The 18282-nt window shown below is 36.6% G+C and overlaps 3 protein-coding genes across 4 annotated transcripts; 2 read left to right on the top strand and 1 right to left on the bottom strand.

Annotated features, from left to right (window-relative positions):
- On the top strand, nt 2099-9565 carry LOC18783073. Of its 2 annotated transcripts, XM_007217079.2 has the most exons (15): nt 2116-2896; nt 3549-3942; nt 4027-4204; nt 4346-4485; nt 4566-5784; nt 5889-5989; nt 6132-6276; nt 6373-6441; nt 6574-6619; nt 6714-7072; nt 7229-7308; nt 7394-7529; nt 8638-8818; nt 8939-9021; nt 9120-9565. In XM_007217079.2, exons 1-15 carry the CDS (start codon nt 2788-2790, stop codon nt 9252-9254), a joined length of 3375 nt encoding a protein of 1124 aa, XP_007217141.1. In that variant the 5' UTR covers nt 2116-2787; the 3' UTR covers nt 9255-9565. The 2 variants fall into 2 exon arrangements, with proteins under 2 accessions (XP_020414578.1, XP_007217141.1); XM_020558989.1 differs by lacking the exons at nt 6373-6441; nt 6574-6619; nt 6714-7072; ... (3 more) ...; nt 8939-9021; nt 9120-9565 and adding an exon at nt 6480-6567 and having other exon boundaries at nt 2099-2896.
- On the bottom strand, nt 10578-11640 carry LOC18783781 (60S ribosomal protein L37-3). The gene is made up of 4 exons (XM_007215126.2): nt 11521-11640; nt 11264-11399; nt 10925-11026; nt 10578-10811 (listed from the first exon to the last, which is right to left on the bottom strand). The coding sequence occupies exons 1-4, from the start codon at nt 11521-11523 to the stop codon at nt 10765-10767; spliced, it is 288 nt and encodes a 95-aa protein (XP_007215188.1). The 5' UTR covers nt 11524-11640; the 3' UTR covers nt 10578-10764.
- On the top strand, nt 11720-18154 carry LOC18781901 (ATP-dependent DNA helicase DDX11). Its single transcript, XM_007215994.2, has 9 exons — nt 11720-12526; nt 13022-13669; nt 13743-13831; nt 14854-15207; nt 15527-15826; nt 15920-16153; nt 16247-16468; nt 16733-17303; nt 17618-18154. The coding sequence occupies exons 1-9, from the start codon at nt 12382-12384 to the stop codon at nt 17830-17832; spliced, it is 2778 nt and encodes a 925-aa protein (XP_007216056.1). The 5' UTR covers nt 11720-12381; the 3' UTR covers nt 17833-18154.

The following is an 18282-nucleotide window of genomic DNA, read 5'->3' on the forward strand; positions in this document are numbered from 1 at the left end:
ATGGGTTTCATTTTTAGTGACATGTTGTTTACTCAAAAGCTTCAACAACAAACATAAGGACGCAGTACATAATTCAATTTGATTAGAACGACAAAGAAAAAAGAAAAGTGTGTATGCATGGCATGCATGGGAATTACTATAAGCAATTATCCAACTGTGCGTTATGAACAGAGTGACATTACTTTGATGAGATGGAGAGAAAGACTTCGTGTTCAATTTATATGCTGGAAATTGGAAATTAATTTCGAATGGACAGCTGAACTACTATGAAAACTCAAAAAATGTGATAAATTCTTATATCCCTATCCTATGGTAATGTAAAATTTGTAAATCCAAAAATAATAAAATGCGTGTAGCCATTTTCTCTTGTACTTTTCTTTTGTAAACAATTACTAATTATGTGATTTGGAAGTTGTATTTAAAATATTTAAACCCATTGACATAGGGTTCATTATTAGGTCGATCTAGTCCGACTTAACATTTTTGGGTTTAAATTGGGCTTTTATGGGTTCTTTTTTAATTTTCAGACCGGTATGAGATTTCTAAGAGCTTGGCTTAGACCTAGGTGGGTTTTTCGGGCCATGCCACCCACGATCCAAGATTTTTTATATATATTTTTCTAAGTTTTATATATTTTTTATATCTTTTTGTTACAAATTTGTAGACAACAATGAAAAAAATTAACTTATTACTTGTGAGGGAATGAGAGCACCACCAGCACCAAAGAATGAGAATTTAGAGAGATTGAGATTTGATATAATAAAACTTAATAAGTGAGAAAAATTATCAAGAAATCTTTTTGTATTGTAACTTTTCTAAGTGAGATTGAACTTGATAAAACTTTTAAATCTTTTTGTTTTACATGAAAAATTATTTTCTCTCAAAATTTGATTAAGTATGACAAATGGACTTTCAAAATACTAATGTTTTAAATCATATTTTTAGCGGTTTATATTCCTTACATCTTAAATAATCAAATATAATTTTATGAGATTTTAGTATAAAGTATACATTGATAATTAAGAGATGTGGTATTTCGATGACATGTCACTCAAATATCAACAATTTTTTAGTATATTAGCGTGATAAGTGTTGTAGACACAGTGAAATATATTCCGATTATAGATCAGAAACCTGTCCTAGAGTTTGATTTGTCAACGTAGAGATTTTATTTTATGTGCATAATATCTTTATTGTTTTTTCTTTTTTTATACCCATATTATATTTTGATACATCATTAAATCCTTAATTCTTTAGTAAAATTGAATCGAAGGACAACATAATTCACAATGGGGAGCTGGCAACCAGACAAAAATGAGTAGGGATTGAAAGGACATTAATTAGCGGGACAAAGTTTGGAGTAATTTGGTTGTATTATTATTGTTGACCATATATATTGAAGTTGATTTTTCCTTTCACGCCTCACATTATGAAGGACCAGTTTTTGCTGTGCGTATGATTGTGGTGTACAAACAAGGAATATATGCCTCTTGCTTTAAAATATTCATAAATAACACACGCTAACTAAATTCATTGCTCTCTCTCCGCAGTCATACCCAATTTTGCTGTACGTTTTTATCTCTCAAACTAAAAATGTGTATATATGTATAATAAATTTAAAAATATTCTAAATTCGAATTGTAATGGTAACAAAGAAATGAACGATAGGGGGAGCAATGCTGGGCATATCACATTTGCATACCACCACCTCTATTAGAGAGGTATATGACTAGCATTTTTGGACACTATAACCCAACTTGTCAACCTAATGAATTGTATCGAAAATAATCACATTGTAACTAATATAATTGTAGGAGATTTTTATTTATTTTTTATAAAATCAAAATCAAAATCAAAATAAATTATAATTATTGGTTATTAAATAATGAGTTTTTAAAAGTAATAGTAGTTGAATTCGTGTCCGATTTGCATTTTGGTCCTTGAATTTGTCGAGAATTGCAACGATTTTGGGAGGAATATGGTGGGAAGTAAAAACTACATAAAATAACCATATTGCCCTTTGATTTGATGGAAAATTTAACAGATTATGATGATTGGACTAGACCGGTGCGAGAGAAAATGATGTTGAGAATTATTAGAGTTACTATTTGAGTTGGAGGACTAAAATGTATACCAGGTATAAGTTTAAGGACCATTACTCCTAAAATGCAAATTGAATGTTTAATGACTGAAAATGCCAATCGAGCACAAGATGAAGGACTATTGCTAAAATTAGATAGAGATAGGAATTTAAATTTATGGTTTTACCCCGCAGAAACCCAGAATCTATATTTTTGACAACAATGTCGTGGCAGTTGAAATTCCCAAACCCAGAAATCCAAAACACATCTTGACAGGCAAGACTCATATATACATCACAATAAAAGGAGTGCGTAAGAAGAGAAAGTGACAGAATAAACAAAAAAAGGAAAAAAAAAGGCTCACAGAAAAGAGAAAAACAAAAAAAGAACGAAAGCCCCACGCAAGCAGAGCAGAGCAAAGCAAAGCAAAACAAAGATGAACATCGAAACCTAACGGTCCTCGCGTTGAACCCAAGGCCTTCGAATCACCGTCTTACTTTTCTCGCCTCTTGCTTTCCTTCACTTCCATTTCTCATTTTCCTTGCAACCAAACACACACCAGTCCTCATTCACTCGTCGATCGCCGCGTCCTCGTAATGCAACCCATTGGATTTGTTCTGGGTATTCGAGCCTGCCGTGGATATGATCCGAGAGACTAGAATTGCTTAATTGAGGAATTGATTTGGGTTTCTGGGTTTGATTGGAAATGAGCACGCAGAGGCAGCAAGTGCCCATCCGGGACCTCGTTGAGGAAGCCAAGAAGCGGATTGTCTTTCTCGCCATTTGCGTCATTGGCTTATCATACCTCATGTCTTGTAAGCTCTTCTTGTTCTCTTCTTCTCCTTTTTATTTTTTTATTTTTTTTCTGGGTTTTTGTTTTGTTTTAAGACTTATTACAATTGGGTATAAATTGGGTTTTAATTTTGTTTACGATCAATTTCGGATTGAATTTGCATTGTTGAATTATAGTCTGTGTGATGATCACTGTGTTAATGTGCATTGCACAGCAAACAGATATGAACCTTTTTTAATTGAACTAAGCAGGGAGGGGTAATTAGCTCTTTTGGTATCCACTTCTTAAATATCTAATTTATTATTTCGCCTGTTAATTTTGTTGGCAAGGCTTTGAATAAAACATACTTCAATTCAAATAAGCAAGCGATCACCTTTTCCTTGTGCGTGCAATTACTTGAGCTAATTAGTTAGTTTTATTCATCTCCCAGTACCACCCACTTGATGATGTATCTTAATTTTATAGGTTAAAGGTTACATATTTGGCCTTGAAAATCTAGTATTCTGGTTCTATCTAGTTGTAGATGGCATGCTTCAGTTGTTTCGTGTCCACTATTTATTACTTGTGTTAGAAGCCAGCATTGTGATGGAAGGTAACAGACCTTCTTGCCGTCTGTGATGTTCATGTTTTTTCTTTCCTTGAGGTGTGGCTTATTGTTCTTGTTTTAATTTCAGTGACAAGCTCCTCTGTCTGGATCAACTTGCCTGCTGCTGCCTTCTTGATTGTCCTCCTTCGTTACTTATCACTAGATTACGATATGCGAAGAAAAGCTGCAGCATACAACAGCAGACCATCCTTGGCAAGTACTACTTCCCAAAACAAACCTATTCAATGGCCTAACACTAGTCAAAAATCCGAGTGGAGAAGGAAAGTCAATTCTCCTGTTGTTGAGGAAGCTATAGATCACTTCACCCAGCATCTAGTTTCTGAGTTTGTGACAGATCTTTGGTATTCTCGTCTAACACCAGATAGACAAGGTCCAGAAGAACTGGCGTGCATCGTGAATGGTGTTCTTGGAGAAATTTCAGGACGCATGAGGAATATAAATCTAATTGATCTTCTCACAAGGTTCTGGTTAATAACTTGTTCAACAGGGTGCTATAAAGGACTACTTGAATGATTACTGAAGATCTAATGTTTATGATGGTGCAGGGATCTTATTAATCTCATATGCAATCACTTGGAGCTTTTCCGCGTAGCACAAGCAAAGATTGAAAAAAAACAATTAGGATTGCTGACAATTGAAAAACGAGATATGGAATTGAGACTCGTCTTGGCTGCTGCAAACAAATTGCATCCTGCTTTATTTTCTGCAGAATCTGAGCACAAGGTTGTTTACTTTCTGCTCTTTAATTTTTGCTTAGTCAATCTGTAAATCTTTCTTACCTGGAAAAATTAAGGTATGGTTCCTCTATATATTATCTGCTTTCTCATTTGTGGTGACCATGTTTTATGTACCATTCATCTGCAGGTCTTGCAGCATCTGATGGATGGCCTTATATCTTTTACATTCAAGCCTGAAGATTTGCAGTGCTCTCTCTTCCGTTATATTGTCAGAGAGCTTCTTGCTTGTGCAGTAATGCGACCTGTCTTAAACTTGGCTAGTCCAAGGTATCCATTCCTTCTCGTTTGCTTTATGTTTCTTTCTGCATTACTACTGTATCATTTCTCCTCATCTTTTTTGGTGATAGGTTTATTAATGAAAGAATTGAATTGTTGGTCTTAAAAATGACTGAGGCCAAAAGTGTTACTGCGGTACAAGAGGAATCTCGATCCAAACCAGAGGGCCCTTCGAAGATTTCATCCGATCACTTTTCTAGGTTCTTAGATCCTTCTGTTACTGGTGTTGAACTTGTGCAATTAAAAAACGGCCAATCCAGAACTTCTGCAGAGACACGTGTGACAGAAAATGCGAATGGATCAAAAGATCCACTGCTTAAGGTTGATACTCAGTCTTCCCGTTCATGGAGCTCATTGCCAATGAACTCCCAAAATAGCATTGAAAGAGGTATAGAACGGAACCACTTGGGAGGAGAATGGGGAGATATGTTAGATCTAATGTCTCGCAGAAAGACTCAAGCCCTTGCTCCTGAAAATTTCGAAAACATGTGGGCAAAAGGGAGAAATTACAAAAAAAAGGAAGGTGAAAATTCGATAATTGAGCAGTCTTCGGGAGGGAAGTCAGTTACAGTGGACCATACTATGGAAAAATCTAGGCCCAAAGACAAGGAAATTGTATCTAAGCTCAATCTTTCTGAGAGAAGCACTTCTCACTCTGGATGCACCACTCAGTTGAAGGTAGAAAATGCTTTCCGCCCTGGAGCTCAAAATATACCAAATCACTCTCCAGTTGCTTCAGATCAAGGAGATGATGAACGCAACCACATGCGGTTGGAGGAGGTTGATTCAGGAAGCAGTACTTCTTATACTTCTGAAGATGAAGAGACAGACAGTGTAACAGGTCTTGATTCTCCTGGAACTAAAGTTTGGGATGGTAAAAGTAATAGAAATATGCCATTGTCTCACATTCATCACCCACTTGAAAATTCAGAACGCCGTATTACGAAAAGGACTGGTAAAGGAAATCTTCACTTTCAAAGATTGCCTAAAGCCCAGTCTGGCCAGAAAAGATCTAGACCAAGCAATAAGAAAGTACCCGTTTGGCAAGAGGTTGAGAGAACAAGCTTCTTGTCTGGAGATGGACAGGACATACTTAATTCGCCAAAAGGACATGAAAATATTGAGGATTCCAGCGATGATTCTGACATTGAAGGTTTGGGTAGAGTTAACAGTGGGGCAGCCACTTCTTCATCTGCAACTTCTCTATCTTTTGCTGGTAGTCATAGTCTGACTTTTAATTCCATGAAAAATTCTATGGCAGTGGATTCTTTTTTCAAGTTGAAATGTGAGGTACTTACCTTAGATCTTACCAGTTTGTCTTGATTATGCACGCTTAATTTTGTTTTCTGATACGTTCTTAGATGCAAAGTATGTAAACCCATTTTCTGTTGCAGGTATTGGGTGCAAATATTGTGAAGAGTGACTCAAAAACATTTGCCGTATATTCCATATCTGTTACGGATGTAAATAATAATAGTTGGTCAATCAAAAGAAGGTGGTAACATTGTGCTCTAAATTTATGCGTCATCCTTCAGTGATATCTTCTGTAATTTTCTCACATGTCAAGAAGATGAGGTCTATACTTTTCCATTGTACCTTTGCTTTGGTAACTCAACATTATGGTTATCTCCCTACAGATTTCGTCATTTTGAGGAGCTACATCGTCGTCTAAAAGAGTTTCCTGAGTACAACCTACATTTGCCTCCAAAGCATTTTCTGTCAACTGGTTTGGATTTAGCTGTCATTCAAGAACGATGTATATTGCTTGACGAATATGTAAAGGTTAACAACACAATCCCCCTTTTCTTGCTGCTCTGGATAATAATAATATTGTTTTAAGCCTTTAATCATTTGTTAATTTTTATCGTTGTTTCTCAGAAGCTTATGCAGCTTCCAACAGTTTCAGGATCCATTGAAGTTTGGGATTTCCTAAGTGTTGACTCCCAGGTTCAGTAATTTTCTCTTCTTACTGATTTTGATTACAGGGGAGGTGGTTATGATATTCGTAAATTTGGGAGGTGGTTATGATGTTCGTAAATTTGGGAGGAACACTTATCACTTTATATCTTTCAAATGCAGACTTATGTATTTACAAATTCCTTTTCTATAATCAAAACACTGTCAGGTAAATCAGTTAAATGCCTAGTTTTGAATTTATTAGTTGCTTTTCCTTTTTCTTACTCATTCTAATTTCCCTTTTTCATTTGGGAATTTTCTAGTTAACCTAGATGATAAGGCATCTGAAAAGAGTAAACAGGTTTCAAATTTTGGTGGGCCTGTGACTGATCCGTTTTCCTTGAAGAGGGAACCTATAGGCACCAGAGTTAAGGATTCTGCTTTACAATTGAAGAATAATGTTGTGGCAGATGGGTTAAGAGTGAACACAAAAGGCTCTTCTTCTCCGGTCAAAAATTCTGGTAACGATTTTGGAAAGTCACTTGGTGCCACTGATTCAGATACTAGAGGAAGAAAAGATGCATCTTCCCTCACAAACTTGGGTAAGACCATACAAGGAAGAGACGAAAAAGAAATTGAATTGTTTGTTGATACTGATACAGACCCTACCCTTCCTACAGAGGTAAAACTCGCAATTTGTTTTCTCAGGTTTCATTTTCTGATATTTCTAGAGATTCTAGACTTTGAAGAGGATTTGTAGCTGTAATTTTAAAATTATTTTACTTAACCATGATGCAATATGGCTTGTATGCGCTAAACACGTACTTGGTTGATGCAGTGGGTGCCTCCAAATTTAAGTGTTCCTATCTTAGATTTGGTGGATGTCATTTTTCAGCTCCAAGATGGTGGATGGATCAGGTATTTTTGTATATGATTGCAGAACTGTGCCCTTATGTTGCATTGTGATATTGAGTTGAGCCATTTATATCTTCTGAAACTATAGGCGGAAGGCTTTCTGGGTGGCCAAACAAATACTACAGCTAGGGATGGGTGATGCCTTCGATGACTGGTTAATAGAGAAAATCCAGCTTTTGCGTAGGGGATTGGTGGTGGCTTCTGGGATCAAGCGAGTTGAGCAGGTACGTTTTGGCGCCATTTACTTCCTTTTAGTCCAATGAGTTTTGTAAGCTCACATGTACTTATTTATTATGTCTAATAGATTGAAATTAGGTGCTTTAGAAGGTTTACAAGTTTATTTTTGCATTTTGTGAGTTCATTCTGTTTGTAGTTATTGTCATGGCGAGGGAAATTAATGCAGACTGCATTTTACTTATAGAATGTAAGAGAATTGCTTAAGACTGACATAGTTCAAATGTAAAGAAGTTGGTGACGGCATTTGCTGTGTGGCCAATGCTACAGAATTTAACATTTGTTTTAGGGGAGAGATGGGCTCTATAATATATGGAATGCTAAGTGATTATGTGGGCTCACATCTAATCTTGAGAGGCTTCATTCGATAAGGTTCTTGTTTTTAGTTTTCAGTTAAAGAAAGAGAGGGGAAATGTTTTGAAGAATGGGAAAATGAAGTTGAGAGATGAGAGAGGTGAATAAGAAAAGAAGCAGAGCGCGTAGAACTAAAACTATTAAACTAAAAAATTAAAAACTATTAAAAACTATTTAGAGTTTTTATTTGGAAAACACACTGTATATGTATTTACTCCTCTCCTCCCCACTCCATCATCTTTCTTGTTCCTTATTTTCAATTAAAAAATACACCCAAAAAAAAAAGAAAAAAAGAAGAAGTTAAAAGTGGGCCCTTAGCAAGCTGATTTTGAATTCTATTAATGATTTAATGAGGGCTCGTTTTATAACTTTATGTTATTTTGAAGTTAGAGAGGAAAAATATATGGGATAGAAGAGGGAGAGGGGTGAGATATGAGAGATATGATCAAGAAATGAGGGAGATCACGTGAAACTAAAACCAAGAAAAGAAAAACTACATAAAACTAAAACAGAACAAATTTTTTTAAATATAGTTTTGGTTTTTATTTTATGGACTGTTCCATACCCATTTTCTCATTGTGTTATCATGTCATTTTATTATTCTCCGATTTTCCTTTCTCTATCTTTGATTAAAAATAAAAACCCCAAACCAGAATTGAAAATGCTACTATTGAAAATTAACTCTGATAGTTTTAAAATCGAAGACTTGGATGCTGGTGTTAATTGATTATTTGTCTTTGATAGATACTATGGCCTGATGGAATATTTATAACCAAGCATCCAAAGCGAAGACCACCATCCACCAACCAAGCACAAAATTCACCTCAGGGCCAGAAACCTACAGAAATATCATCACCTAGATTTGTTGAGCAGCAGAAACAGGAGGCAGATCGACGTGCAAAGTTGGTTTATGAATTAATGATTGGTATTACCTTGTTCTGCAAAACCCTATTATTTTCTGCATTTGGCAGCAGTATATTTAATTCATACCCGTGTCTATGGGGACTGTCAATAACATACTCAAATTTTCTGGTTCTAAATGCAGATAATGCACCTGCAGCTATTGTCGGTCTGGTTGGTAGTAGGGAGTATGACAAATGCGCCAAGGATCTCTATTACTTTCTTCAGGTAATTATTTGTTTTTTAGAAGGTTAAGGATGCTTCTTGTATTTTCTTATCTGGATTCTTTTAGAGAGTTGTAACCGCTTCTTTTCTTTTTTGAATAGTCATCTGTTTGTTTGAAACAACTGGCTTATGACCTTCTGGAGCTGCTGCTTATGTCGGCATTTCCAGAGCTGGATTATGTGTTTAAGCAGTTGCATGAAGAAAAGCATAGATTTGGCGAGTTTAAAGCGCAATAGTGGGTCATTCTATTTGACGATAAATTTTGAGATCAAGTAAGAACCATTGCTCTGCATAGTTTCTTCCTCATCTGGAGCATAGCCTGGCAACATGATTCTGTGGTCTGGTTTGGTTTTTATGCAACCGAATTCGTTGCCTTTCATTTGTATTGGCATCAAGAGAATCAAGTCATTCTTGTCTGAATTTTGTAAGTAGCTCTTTAGTTAGCATCTTGAGGAAATTCATTGTAAATCTTGAGATTAGTGCAAATATACAATACCTCATATTCAGAATCTTTCGGCCTGATTCAGGACTTATCTTTTTTTTTTTTTTTTTTTTTTTGCTCCTTTAGTTTTCCGATTATTCATTTGACCAAATGGGATTATATTTACATTTATTGCACCGACTTAACAGATCAAGGAATTTCATATTTCAGATGTTCCACATAAAAAAATAGTGACGTTTATTTGAGTACCTGCAAGGTACATGAATATTTTGTGCACACCCCCATTATAAGAGGATATTTAGCCACCATTTCGAACATATCTTACGGTTACCATGAAACCATAGTTTACAATCCCATGGAAAAAACTGATTTAGCAAACTAATGGGGTGTTGAAAGGGACTCTTTAAGTTGTAACTCAAGTGATTTGAAGCATTTACTCCTGTACTCGAGATCCTATCCGATATCCTAGTGATTAAAATGCGATGCTAAATCATTCACCAATTTTGTCCTTTTTCACAACGATATGAGAAGGGGGAAATTCAAAGTAGCTTTTATCAACACCACGTTAATCAACTAAACCTGCATTAATCAAACTAATAAACCTAAGACTAATCAACTAACGCTTCATTAATCAGACTAATAAACGAAAACTAGAACAATCACGCTTTGTTAATCAACTAAACTTGACAGTAACAGAAGTTACAGAACCAATTCAAATGCAAACATCTACAGGTACGTTTATTCTGTCCCAACCATTAGCGTTTGTAGCTCTTTAACATTAAGCATATCTGCATTTATGCCGTAAACTGCATCTGAATCAACAAGACAGTAACTATGACTGCAACCCTGCACACACAACTATCTCTCCATATCATATCATACTAATTCCATGACCCAACTGGATATGAACAATATCGTGAGTGTAAAGTTGACTATCACTAAAGTCGTTTGCCTCGCATTCATGGGCAAACTTAGATATCATAAAACCAATATAACCCATAAAGAACTAGAAAACCTAACTCATTGCTCAGTCTAGTCCCAGAAACCAACTAAAACCCAACAAAATCTTAGACATCATTAAAACAATAATTAGAAAAGGCAACATGAGGCTCATTCATTCTTGTCACAAACTGAAAGCAACTACTATTAAAAGGAAGTGAAGATCCAATTAAAACAATAACAGTTATAACATCCATCAAAAACAATAACAAAGCTCATAGAGAACTTGTCCAAACTCATAAAATCGCTTTCTAAAGCTATAACTGGGTATCCCAAATGACATTCAAAATCACTCATTGGAAGGCTTAAGCAGTTGCTGCTGCTCCCTTCTTCCTTGGTGCAGCTTCAGTACCTGTTCAAAAAACAAATAAGAAAATCAATATAGGCACAAAACAAACAAATGAAGAACAACAAATAGAGCAATGCCATCAACATCTAACAAAAGTAACATGATCTGACTGATACCTTCTCTGAAGCCACTCTTGAATCTGCGAGGAACATTGCGCAGATACCTCATCCTTCCGGTTCCAGTGGTCTTCCTTCGGATGGCTTTAACACTCCAGTTGTCTATTTTTTTTAATACCGACAAAATACAACACAAAGCCATAAAAATAAACCCAGAAGCAAAAATCATAAAAAGGAAACATTTTCCTGGAAAATCATCGTCAAAATGAAAAATTCATTTTCTGGGTATTCAAAAATCCCAACAAAAATGCAAAGCACATCAACAAATCATCTACCAGATTCATATTATGACCAATAGATATAGATTATGTAGGTAATAAAAGTGGTTTGACGACATACACTTCCTCTTGCGAGCAGCAGGAAAGGCACAAGCCGAGCAGCGACTCTTCTGCAAGTGGAAGCTGCGACGTCCACACCTCACGCAGAGGGTGTGGGTCTTGTTCCTCCTCTTACCAAAACTCCCTGTTCCCTTCCCCTGTGTCCATTTGTTTCATTCCCACAGAAACAAAAACCCGATCAGTTCACGTAAACATGGTGATCTACCAAAAGCCAGTATAACAGAACACATAGAGAGCAAAGGAGTGAAAAAGAGGTACCATTGGAGCGCAGAGAAAACCCTAGCTTGTGAGATGGAGGTGTTCAGGCTAAAGAAGTGAGCGGCGGAGAGGGTGAATATATATATGAAAGCGAATGAGGGTTTTAGGGTAAGTCGAACTTCGTAGCTGAATAATGATGGTATTTGTCGGCCTGGGCTTTGAGTGTAGATAGGGGCCTGACTCTGTGGCCCATGTGTCTTCCTGTTTCCTTTGTTTTGGGCCTTTGGCCCCCAATATACCAAAGGAGAAAGAAGACTTGTTTTTTTATTCTGGGCTTGAGAACCAAAACACGTGTAAGAGACTTGTAATTCAAGTTGTTAAAAGCAGTAATTTCTGTACTCGCGGTCTTATATTCAAATCTCCCCTTACTCAATATCGCTTGTATAAAAAAAGCAAAAAAAAAAAATATGTGTTCATTTTTAACTTTATCTAGTCAATTAATCATTATATTTGGCGAGTTTTCTTTAGATGATCATTCATTCACACTTATAATTTCTTGGGTCATGATCATGTTTCATTAATAAGTGAAATATGTGATACAAAATTCATTTTGGAAGATCACATTGTGAAGTAAGTAAGGATAAAATTTATTTTCATTAACAAAAAATTAAATAAAGAAAAAAGAGGAATTAATTAGACAAATGGCCTAATTCTTCCTAAAAAAAAATTAAAACAAAATGGCCCAAATGGAAAGGCCCATTTTTGGTCCTCGCGGGAGTGAAGTAAAAGCGCGCGAAACAGAGGTCTACAGAGTCGAGCTTGAGAGTAGAGAGAGAGATAGAGAGAGAGAGAGAGAGAGCTACCAGAGCAAAGCATCCAGCTCTCTAAAAAGTCGGAGAAGAAAAACAGAGGAAGACGAAAATGGAAGAGAAAAAAAAAAAAGGGGAGGAAGCCCCAAACTTTCCAGCATTTCCGTACAAACCCTACGCCATACAGATCGATTTCATGAACGCCCTCTATCACTCTCTCAACAAAGGAGGTCTTTCCATGCTCGAAAGCCCCACAGGCAAGTCATAGCTCACCGCTCAATCTCTATGCTATAGGACTCTTCCTTTTAGGCATATTTTTCTCCATTATCGAAGATTCAAGCTTACGACTTTGATTGAAAAACCCTCATTTTATATGCTTGTATTTTTTAGGCATCCGCCACTTATTGTCACATAAAGTTTTTATTTATTTATGGCATAGATGAACTAAGATTCAAGATTATTACTGTTTATCAAGTTCAAAGGAATGGGAAAACCTTTTGATTTGGTTGCTTGTATGCACTTTTAACAGCTAGGACAATGGAGAGAACCAAATAAAAACAAGAATTTGTGTCAATGTGTCCCCAAAATGCAAATTTAGAGTTAGCATACGTTAGAGTTGAAGTAGTTTGAAGTTACAATTACCGACAAACTTTAATTTCAATACTTTTCCTTCTTTTTTTCCCTACTTTTTGTCGAAAACTTCCCTTTTCTTATTCTATTGGGTTTGATTTGAAATCATTGTACTTCAATAGGGACTGGAAAAACTCTCAGTATCATTTGTAGTGCTTTGCAATGGGTGGTTGATAGGAGGCAACAACAGAAGACTGAAGATAGGATTGAATCTGATCGTAATGGTGCAAAAGATGGCCAAGTTGACTCAGATGATGAACCTGATTGGATGAGAAATGCTGTCATTAACAAATACAAGCAGGGTGAGGAGATGAAGACTAAAAAGAAGGAGAAGTTTGGTGTTGGATTTCGAAGGGTCGATAAGAGAAGGAACCATGAAAATTGTAGAGATTTGTTCTTGCGGAGTGTTGAGGAGGAGCCTTGCACAAAGAAAGAGGGAAACAATTTGCAAATGAGCAATGATGCTGTGGAGTTGAGTGATGAAGATTTTTTGGTGGAGGATTATGAAAGCGAAGAGGAAGGGAATCTGGGTGGTGGGAAGTCAAAGAGGAAGGTTGCTGGGGTTTCCCTTAGTTCATCGAGCGAGGAAGGTGAAGAAGATGGGTCTGGTGATGATGAATATGAGGAGGACGAGAAGCTGCAGGTTTATTTTTGTAGCCGAACACATTCACAGCTTTCACAGTTCATAAAGGAGTTAAAGAAGACTGTCTTTGCTAATGAGATGAAGGTGGTCTGTTTGGGCTCAAGGAGGAACTTCTGCATCAACGAAGGTATGGAACATATCATTGAATTATTAGATTTCAATTTGAATGGTGTTTACCTTCTTCTGGGGCATGGTTTCAGATGTATTGAAACTTGGAAACTCAACTTGCATTAATGAACGCTGTTTGGAACTTCAAAGAAACAAGAATAAGGAAGTTTCCAAAATCAAGGTAACAAATGTATCCATTTAAAGTCCCATTAGTTATAATTCATACACTTGATTTAATATTATTTTACTGGCCTCGGGACATTTGTCCAACTACAGAATTGGATTTCTCTGGATAGATATATGATATCTAATTATTTTTGTAACTAAAGATCATTAGTGCTTATTCCTTCTAATCAATCATTCTGTTATGGTTTGCCTATCTGATTGCATTTACCCCCTACACATGACTACTTGAGGTTGTGAGTTCGAATCCTCTTCCCCCAGTATCGTTTGAGAAAAAATAATTTGTTTGTCTGTTACAAGCCCTTCAGTTTTAGAACCATTTAACCTTACATTCTGTGGTCGAAGTACGTACTCAATTATCACTATATACCATTATTTGACATCACTATATGGTTCTAGCTCTCTAATCCAGCATCTGGCTCTTTGGATGCCCAATGCTAAATCTGCACTTTGCCTGCTAAGCTAAGTAACAAATGCATGTCCGTATGCATTATTGATAAGAAATGGATGGCCATATATATTTTTCATAAGAAATGCATAATCATATATTTATTTTTATAAGAAATGCATGATATATAGCAGATGACCTGTTTTACCCTGTGCTGCATGTTTTATGCCAATGTCGGAACAGGCACATGATCTAATTGAATAGGTTTTCTTGTAAATGTGAATATCTAATCATATTGAATTGTCTACATATGATCGTGCACCAATGTGTTCAACCAATTTCTTAAGAATATAGCTCTTGGCTAAGAATAAAATGGAAGTGCTTAAGTGGGTCAACAGACCTAACGAATCTGGTGGTCTGTTTCTTATCAATAATGAAATGACCTCCATGTATATCAGGGCATGGATTAATAATTTTTAAAACTAAGTATACATCTTGGCTCAAGTGGAATCTTTTCTTCTTGATTTAAAGGTCACCAGCCATCAAGCGCCATATGCCCATATGATCTACAGCATTCTCAGCTCATTCTGTGTTAGGGGTTTCTCTTGACTGATGATAGTATTGATCTGCAGAATGTGGGTGCAGGAGGAAGGATTCGCAGGAACAAGGCTTCTTGTGGTTGCCCAATGCTTAGAAAACATAAACTACAAAAGGAATTCAGGAGCATGATGTCTCAACAAGGTGCCTTGGATATTGAAGATCTTGTTCATCTTGGAAAAAGCATGAGGACTTGTCCATATTATGGCTCCCGAAGTATGGTTCCTGTTGCTGATCTGGTGGTTCTACCGTATCAATCTCTACTTTCAAAAGCATCTCGTGAGTCACTTGGGCTCAATTTAAAGAATAATATCATTATTATAGATGAGGCTCACAATCTGGCTGACTCCTTAATCAGCATGTATGACTCAAGAATCACTTTGTCGCAGGTAATCAAATTATGAGCTTTTATTGAGCTAATAACTTAAAAGCTACTGGATTATCTTTCTTTTTCATTCATATAACTAGTTTGGGTGCTTCTGACTGCTTGTCTAAATCTATCAAATTATCTGATCCAACGATAGAATAGCAGACAACTTTAACATAATGTAACATTCTGTAGTCTTCACTATGTATAGTCTAAGGTTAGCACTGTCCAAGGTTAGAACCTTAATTTGTGCCACCAAGTAAGCTTCCGGTGTTGATAGTATAGGTTTTCGATACAAATTGTAATTTGATATCTTAGCAGTTCTCCTGACTTCTTTACAGCTGGAGGATGTGCACAGCCACGTTGAGAAGTACTTCGAAAGATTTTGCAATGTATTGGGACCTGGTAATCGTAGATATATCCAAACTCTCATGGTACTCACTCGGGCTTTCCGCCAAGTGTTTCTCAAAGATGATAGAAGTTATGGAGATTCCTGCCGTGCTACTGAAAAGGCTTCTGGAGCAAGTGGGACGTCTACTTCCTCTATGGCCATTAATGATTTTTTATTTTCCCTCAATGTAGACAACATCAACTTGGTCAAATTGCTTCAGTATCTAAAGGAAAGCAACATCATGCACAAGGTGAATCCTTCTTCCCATTGTATATTTTTACCTGTTGCTATTCTTCCCTTCTCTTTCCCTGGTCTAAAGGTTAAAATGTACTTGGTGTGCCAGGTTAGTGGGTATGGCGATAAAGTAGCTAGCTTTCAAAAAAATTTGGCACTTAATGGCAGTGAAGACGGAAGCACTCTGTCCAGTTTCCAAGCATTAGCAAATTTGTTGCTATCACTGACAAATAAAGATGGTGATGGGAGGATTATCATCTCAAGGACTAGTGCAACATGCTCTAGAGAGGAAGGACGATATATAAAATATGTTATGCTCACTGGGGATAAGATTTTTTCTGAGGTTTGCCAAAAATTGCTTATTCTGACATAGCTTGTTTTCATAGCCTAGTATTCATGTCCTAGTTATGAAACATTAACTCTCAACCTTACACAGATTGTAGATCAAGCACATTCTGTAATACTGGCTGGGGGAACTCTGCAACCTATAGAAGAAACAAGGGAGCGACTCTTCCCTTGGTTACCACCAGACCAGTTGCAATTCTTTTCATGTAGTCACATTGTTCCCCCGGAGAGCATTTTGCCAGTTGCAGTTTCCCGTGGCCCTTCTGGTCACACTTTTGATTTTAGCTACAGCTCCAGAAGGTCATCAATCATGGCAAGTATATTGCAATCTTATCTGAATATATTTATGGAAACTACTCTCTTTGAGCGTTTTCGGATGAAGTCATTACTATGTCATTATTGTATTTATCACCATTTATTCTCCTATTTTGTTTTGAAAATATAATACAGTTCAAGCCCAGTGGAAAGATTATTTTTTATGTCAAGTACAGTTGCACCCTTTTTCTGCTTATTGCTTTTTTTGGGGTTCATTATACATGGTGGCTGACTATTTAAGTTGATGGGCTTGGATTTACAGATACAGGAACTAGGGCAATTACTTTGTAATTTGGTGACAGTGGTTCCTGAGGGAATTGTTGTCTTCTTCTCCTCATTTGATTATGAAGGGCAAGTTTATGATGCCTGGGAGGCTTCAGGCATCCTTGAAAGGATTAAGAAGAAGAAGCGTCTATTTAGAGAGCCTAGAAAGAATACATATGTAGAATCTGTTCTCAAGGAATACAAGGAAACAATTGATATATTGTCTTCCGGGGAGTGGAAAGAAAATCCTTCTCAAAGTGGTGCAATGCTTCTTGCTGTCGTTGGTGGTAAGATATCAGAAGGCATCAACTTAAGTGATGGGATGGGCCGGTGTATAGTCATGGTTGGACTGCCCTATGCTAGCCCTTCTGATATTGAGTTAATGGAGAGGGTGAAGTATATTGAAGGGTTGGGAGATTCAGATTCCACTAAGACACCAAATCTTTCACTTGGTCATGAACTGTGCAGTGGAGAAGTACATGCAGGGTTTAACGTCCTTAGAAGTTGCAGACGCAGAGGAAAAGAATATTATGAGAATCTATGCATGAAAGCTGTTAATCAGTCCATTGGTATGTTGTTTTACAATTTTAAATATTTTTCAAAAACATGAAGCCTGACCAACCTTAAAGATGTTTTATTGAAACTATGCATGAATAATCTAGAATAAGGTTAAGGCAGAACCAGGAAATCTAATGCCCATCCAAACATGATTCTCCAAATATTCTCACTATCAAGTTCTTCAAATGCTGGCCAGCCCCCGTTTGTATGCCATCCATGTAGCTGCAGTCCTATGATCATCTTTTTGGTTACTGATGTAAACATATTTTGAAGTCAGTTTCTCATTCAATTCTCTTGACATGGGTTTTTTCCTTGACTGTATTAGGTAGAGCAATCCGGCATATAAATGACTATGCAGCAATTTTACTAGTCGACACACGGTACGCATCTGATTCCTCCAAACGGAATTTTTGCCATCCAACTAGCAAGCTTCCTCAGTGGATAAAGGATCGCTTCGTTGCTTCAACTGATTATGGTGAAGTTCATAGAATGTTGCATCAGTTCTTCAAACATAACAAGAAGAGATGGTTGCAGCAATAAGTTATCTTGAGGAAGTAGCTGAGATTGAGAAGAGAAGCAAGACTCTATAGCTCAGTAAATTTTATAAAGCTATGTATTCACTTGATTGCATAATGCAGGTAAAGCCATGCATTAGTTCTATTTTCATATTCTTTTTAGTTGGGTGGGCCTCAGCAGCTATAGGAGTAGTAGTGGTGCTGAAACAAAACAAAAGAAAACAAGCAAATAGAAATATTAAAAAGTTATATGTTTGATAGGATTGTAAAGAATTATTTGATGTGGATAATCTCATAATATGTTTGATACAATGAAATGGTTGGATGTCAAGAGGAGAAATTCTTCCTGATTCATTCTTCTCTCAAGAAGGATCTACAATAGTTACATTGAATTGGCAAATAAGGCAAGCAAAACCATGCCACAAAAACAAGCCTAAACATATGTGATTACAGAAGTTGTGAAGAGTTGGGTCTT

This window comes from Prunus persica, chromosome G3 (assembly GCF_000346465.2).
Source record: "Prunus persica cultivar Lovell chromosome G3, Prunus_persica_NCBIv2, whole genome shotgun sequence".
Classification (NCBI taxonomy): domain Eukaryota; kingdom Viridiplantae; phylum Streptophyta; class Magnoliopsida; order Rosales; family Rosaceae; genus Prunus; species Prunus persica.

Bases quoted from the DNA above. Each gene is read 5' to 3' on its own strand.
- LOC18783073 (XM_007217079.2), top strand. From the start codon at position 2,788: ATGAGCACGCAGAGGCAGCAAGTGCCCATCCGGGACCTCGTTGAGGAA. The intron at 4,486-4,565 runs GTATCCATTCCT...TTTTGGTGATAG, and splicing joins TTAAACTTGGCTAGTCCAAG to GTTTATTAATGAAAGAATTG. The intron at 7,309-7,393 runs GTATTTTTGTAT...CTGAAACTATAG, and splicing joins CAAGATGGTGGATGGATCAG to GCGGAAGGCTTTCTGGGTGG.
- LOC18783781 (XM_007215126.2), bottom strand. The intron at 11,027-11,263 runs GTATGTCGTCAA...TAAAAAAAATAG, and splicing joins TGCTGCTCGCAAGAGGAAGT to ACAACTGGAGTGTTAAAGCC. The intron at 10,812-10,924 runs GTATCAGTCAGA...TTTTTTGAACAG, and splicing joins CAAGAGTGGCTTCAGAGAAG to GTACTGAAGCTGCACCAAGG.
- LOC18781901 (XM_007215994.2), top strand. From the start codon at position 12,382: ATGGAAGAGAAAAAAAAAAAAGGGGAGGAAGCCCCAAACTTTCCAGCA. The intron at 15,208-15,526 runs GTAATCAAATTA...ACTTCTTTACAG, and splicing joins CAAGAATCACTTTGTCGCAG to CTGGAGGATGTGCACAGCCA. The intron at 16,469-16,732 runs GCAAGTATATTG...TTGGATTTACAG, and splicing joins CCAGAAGGTCATCAATCATG to ATACAGGAACTAGGGCAATT.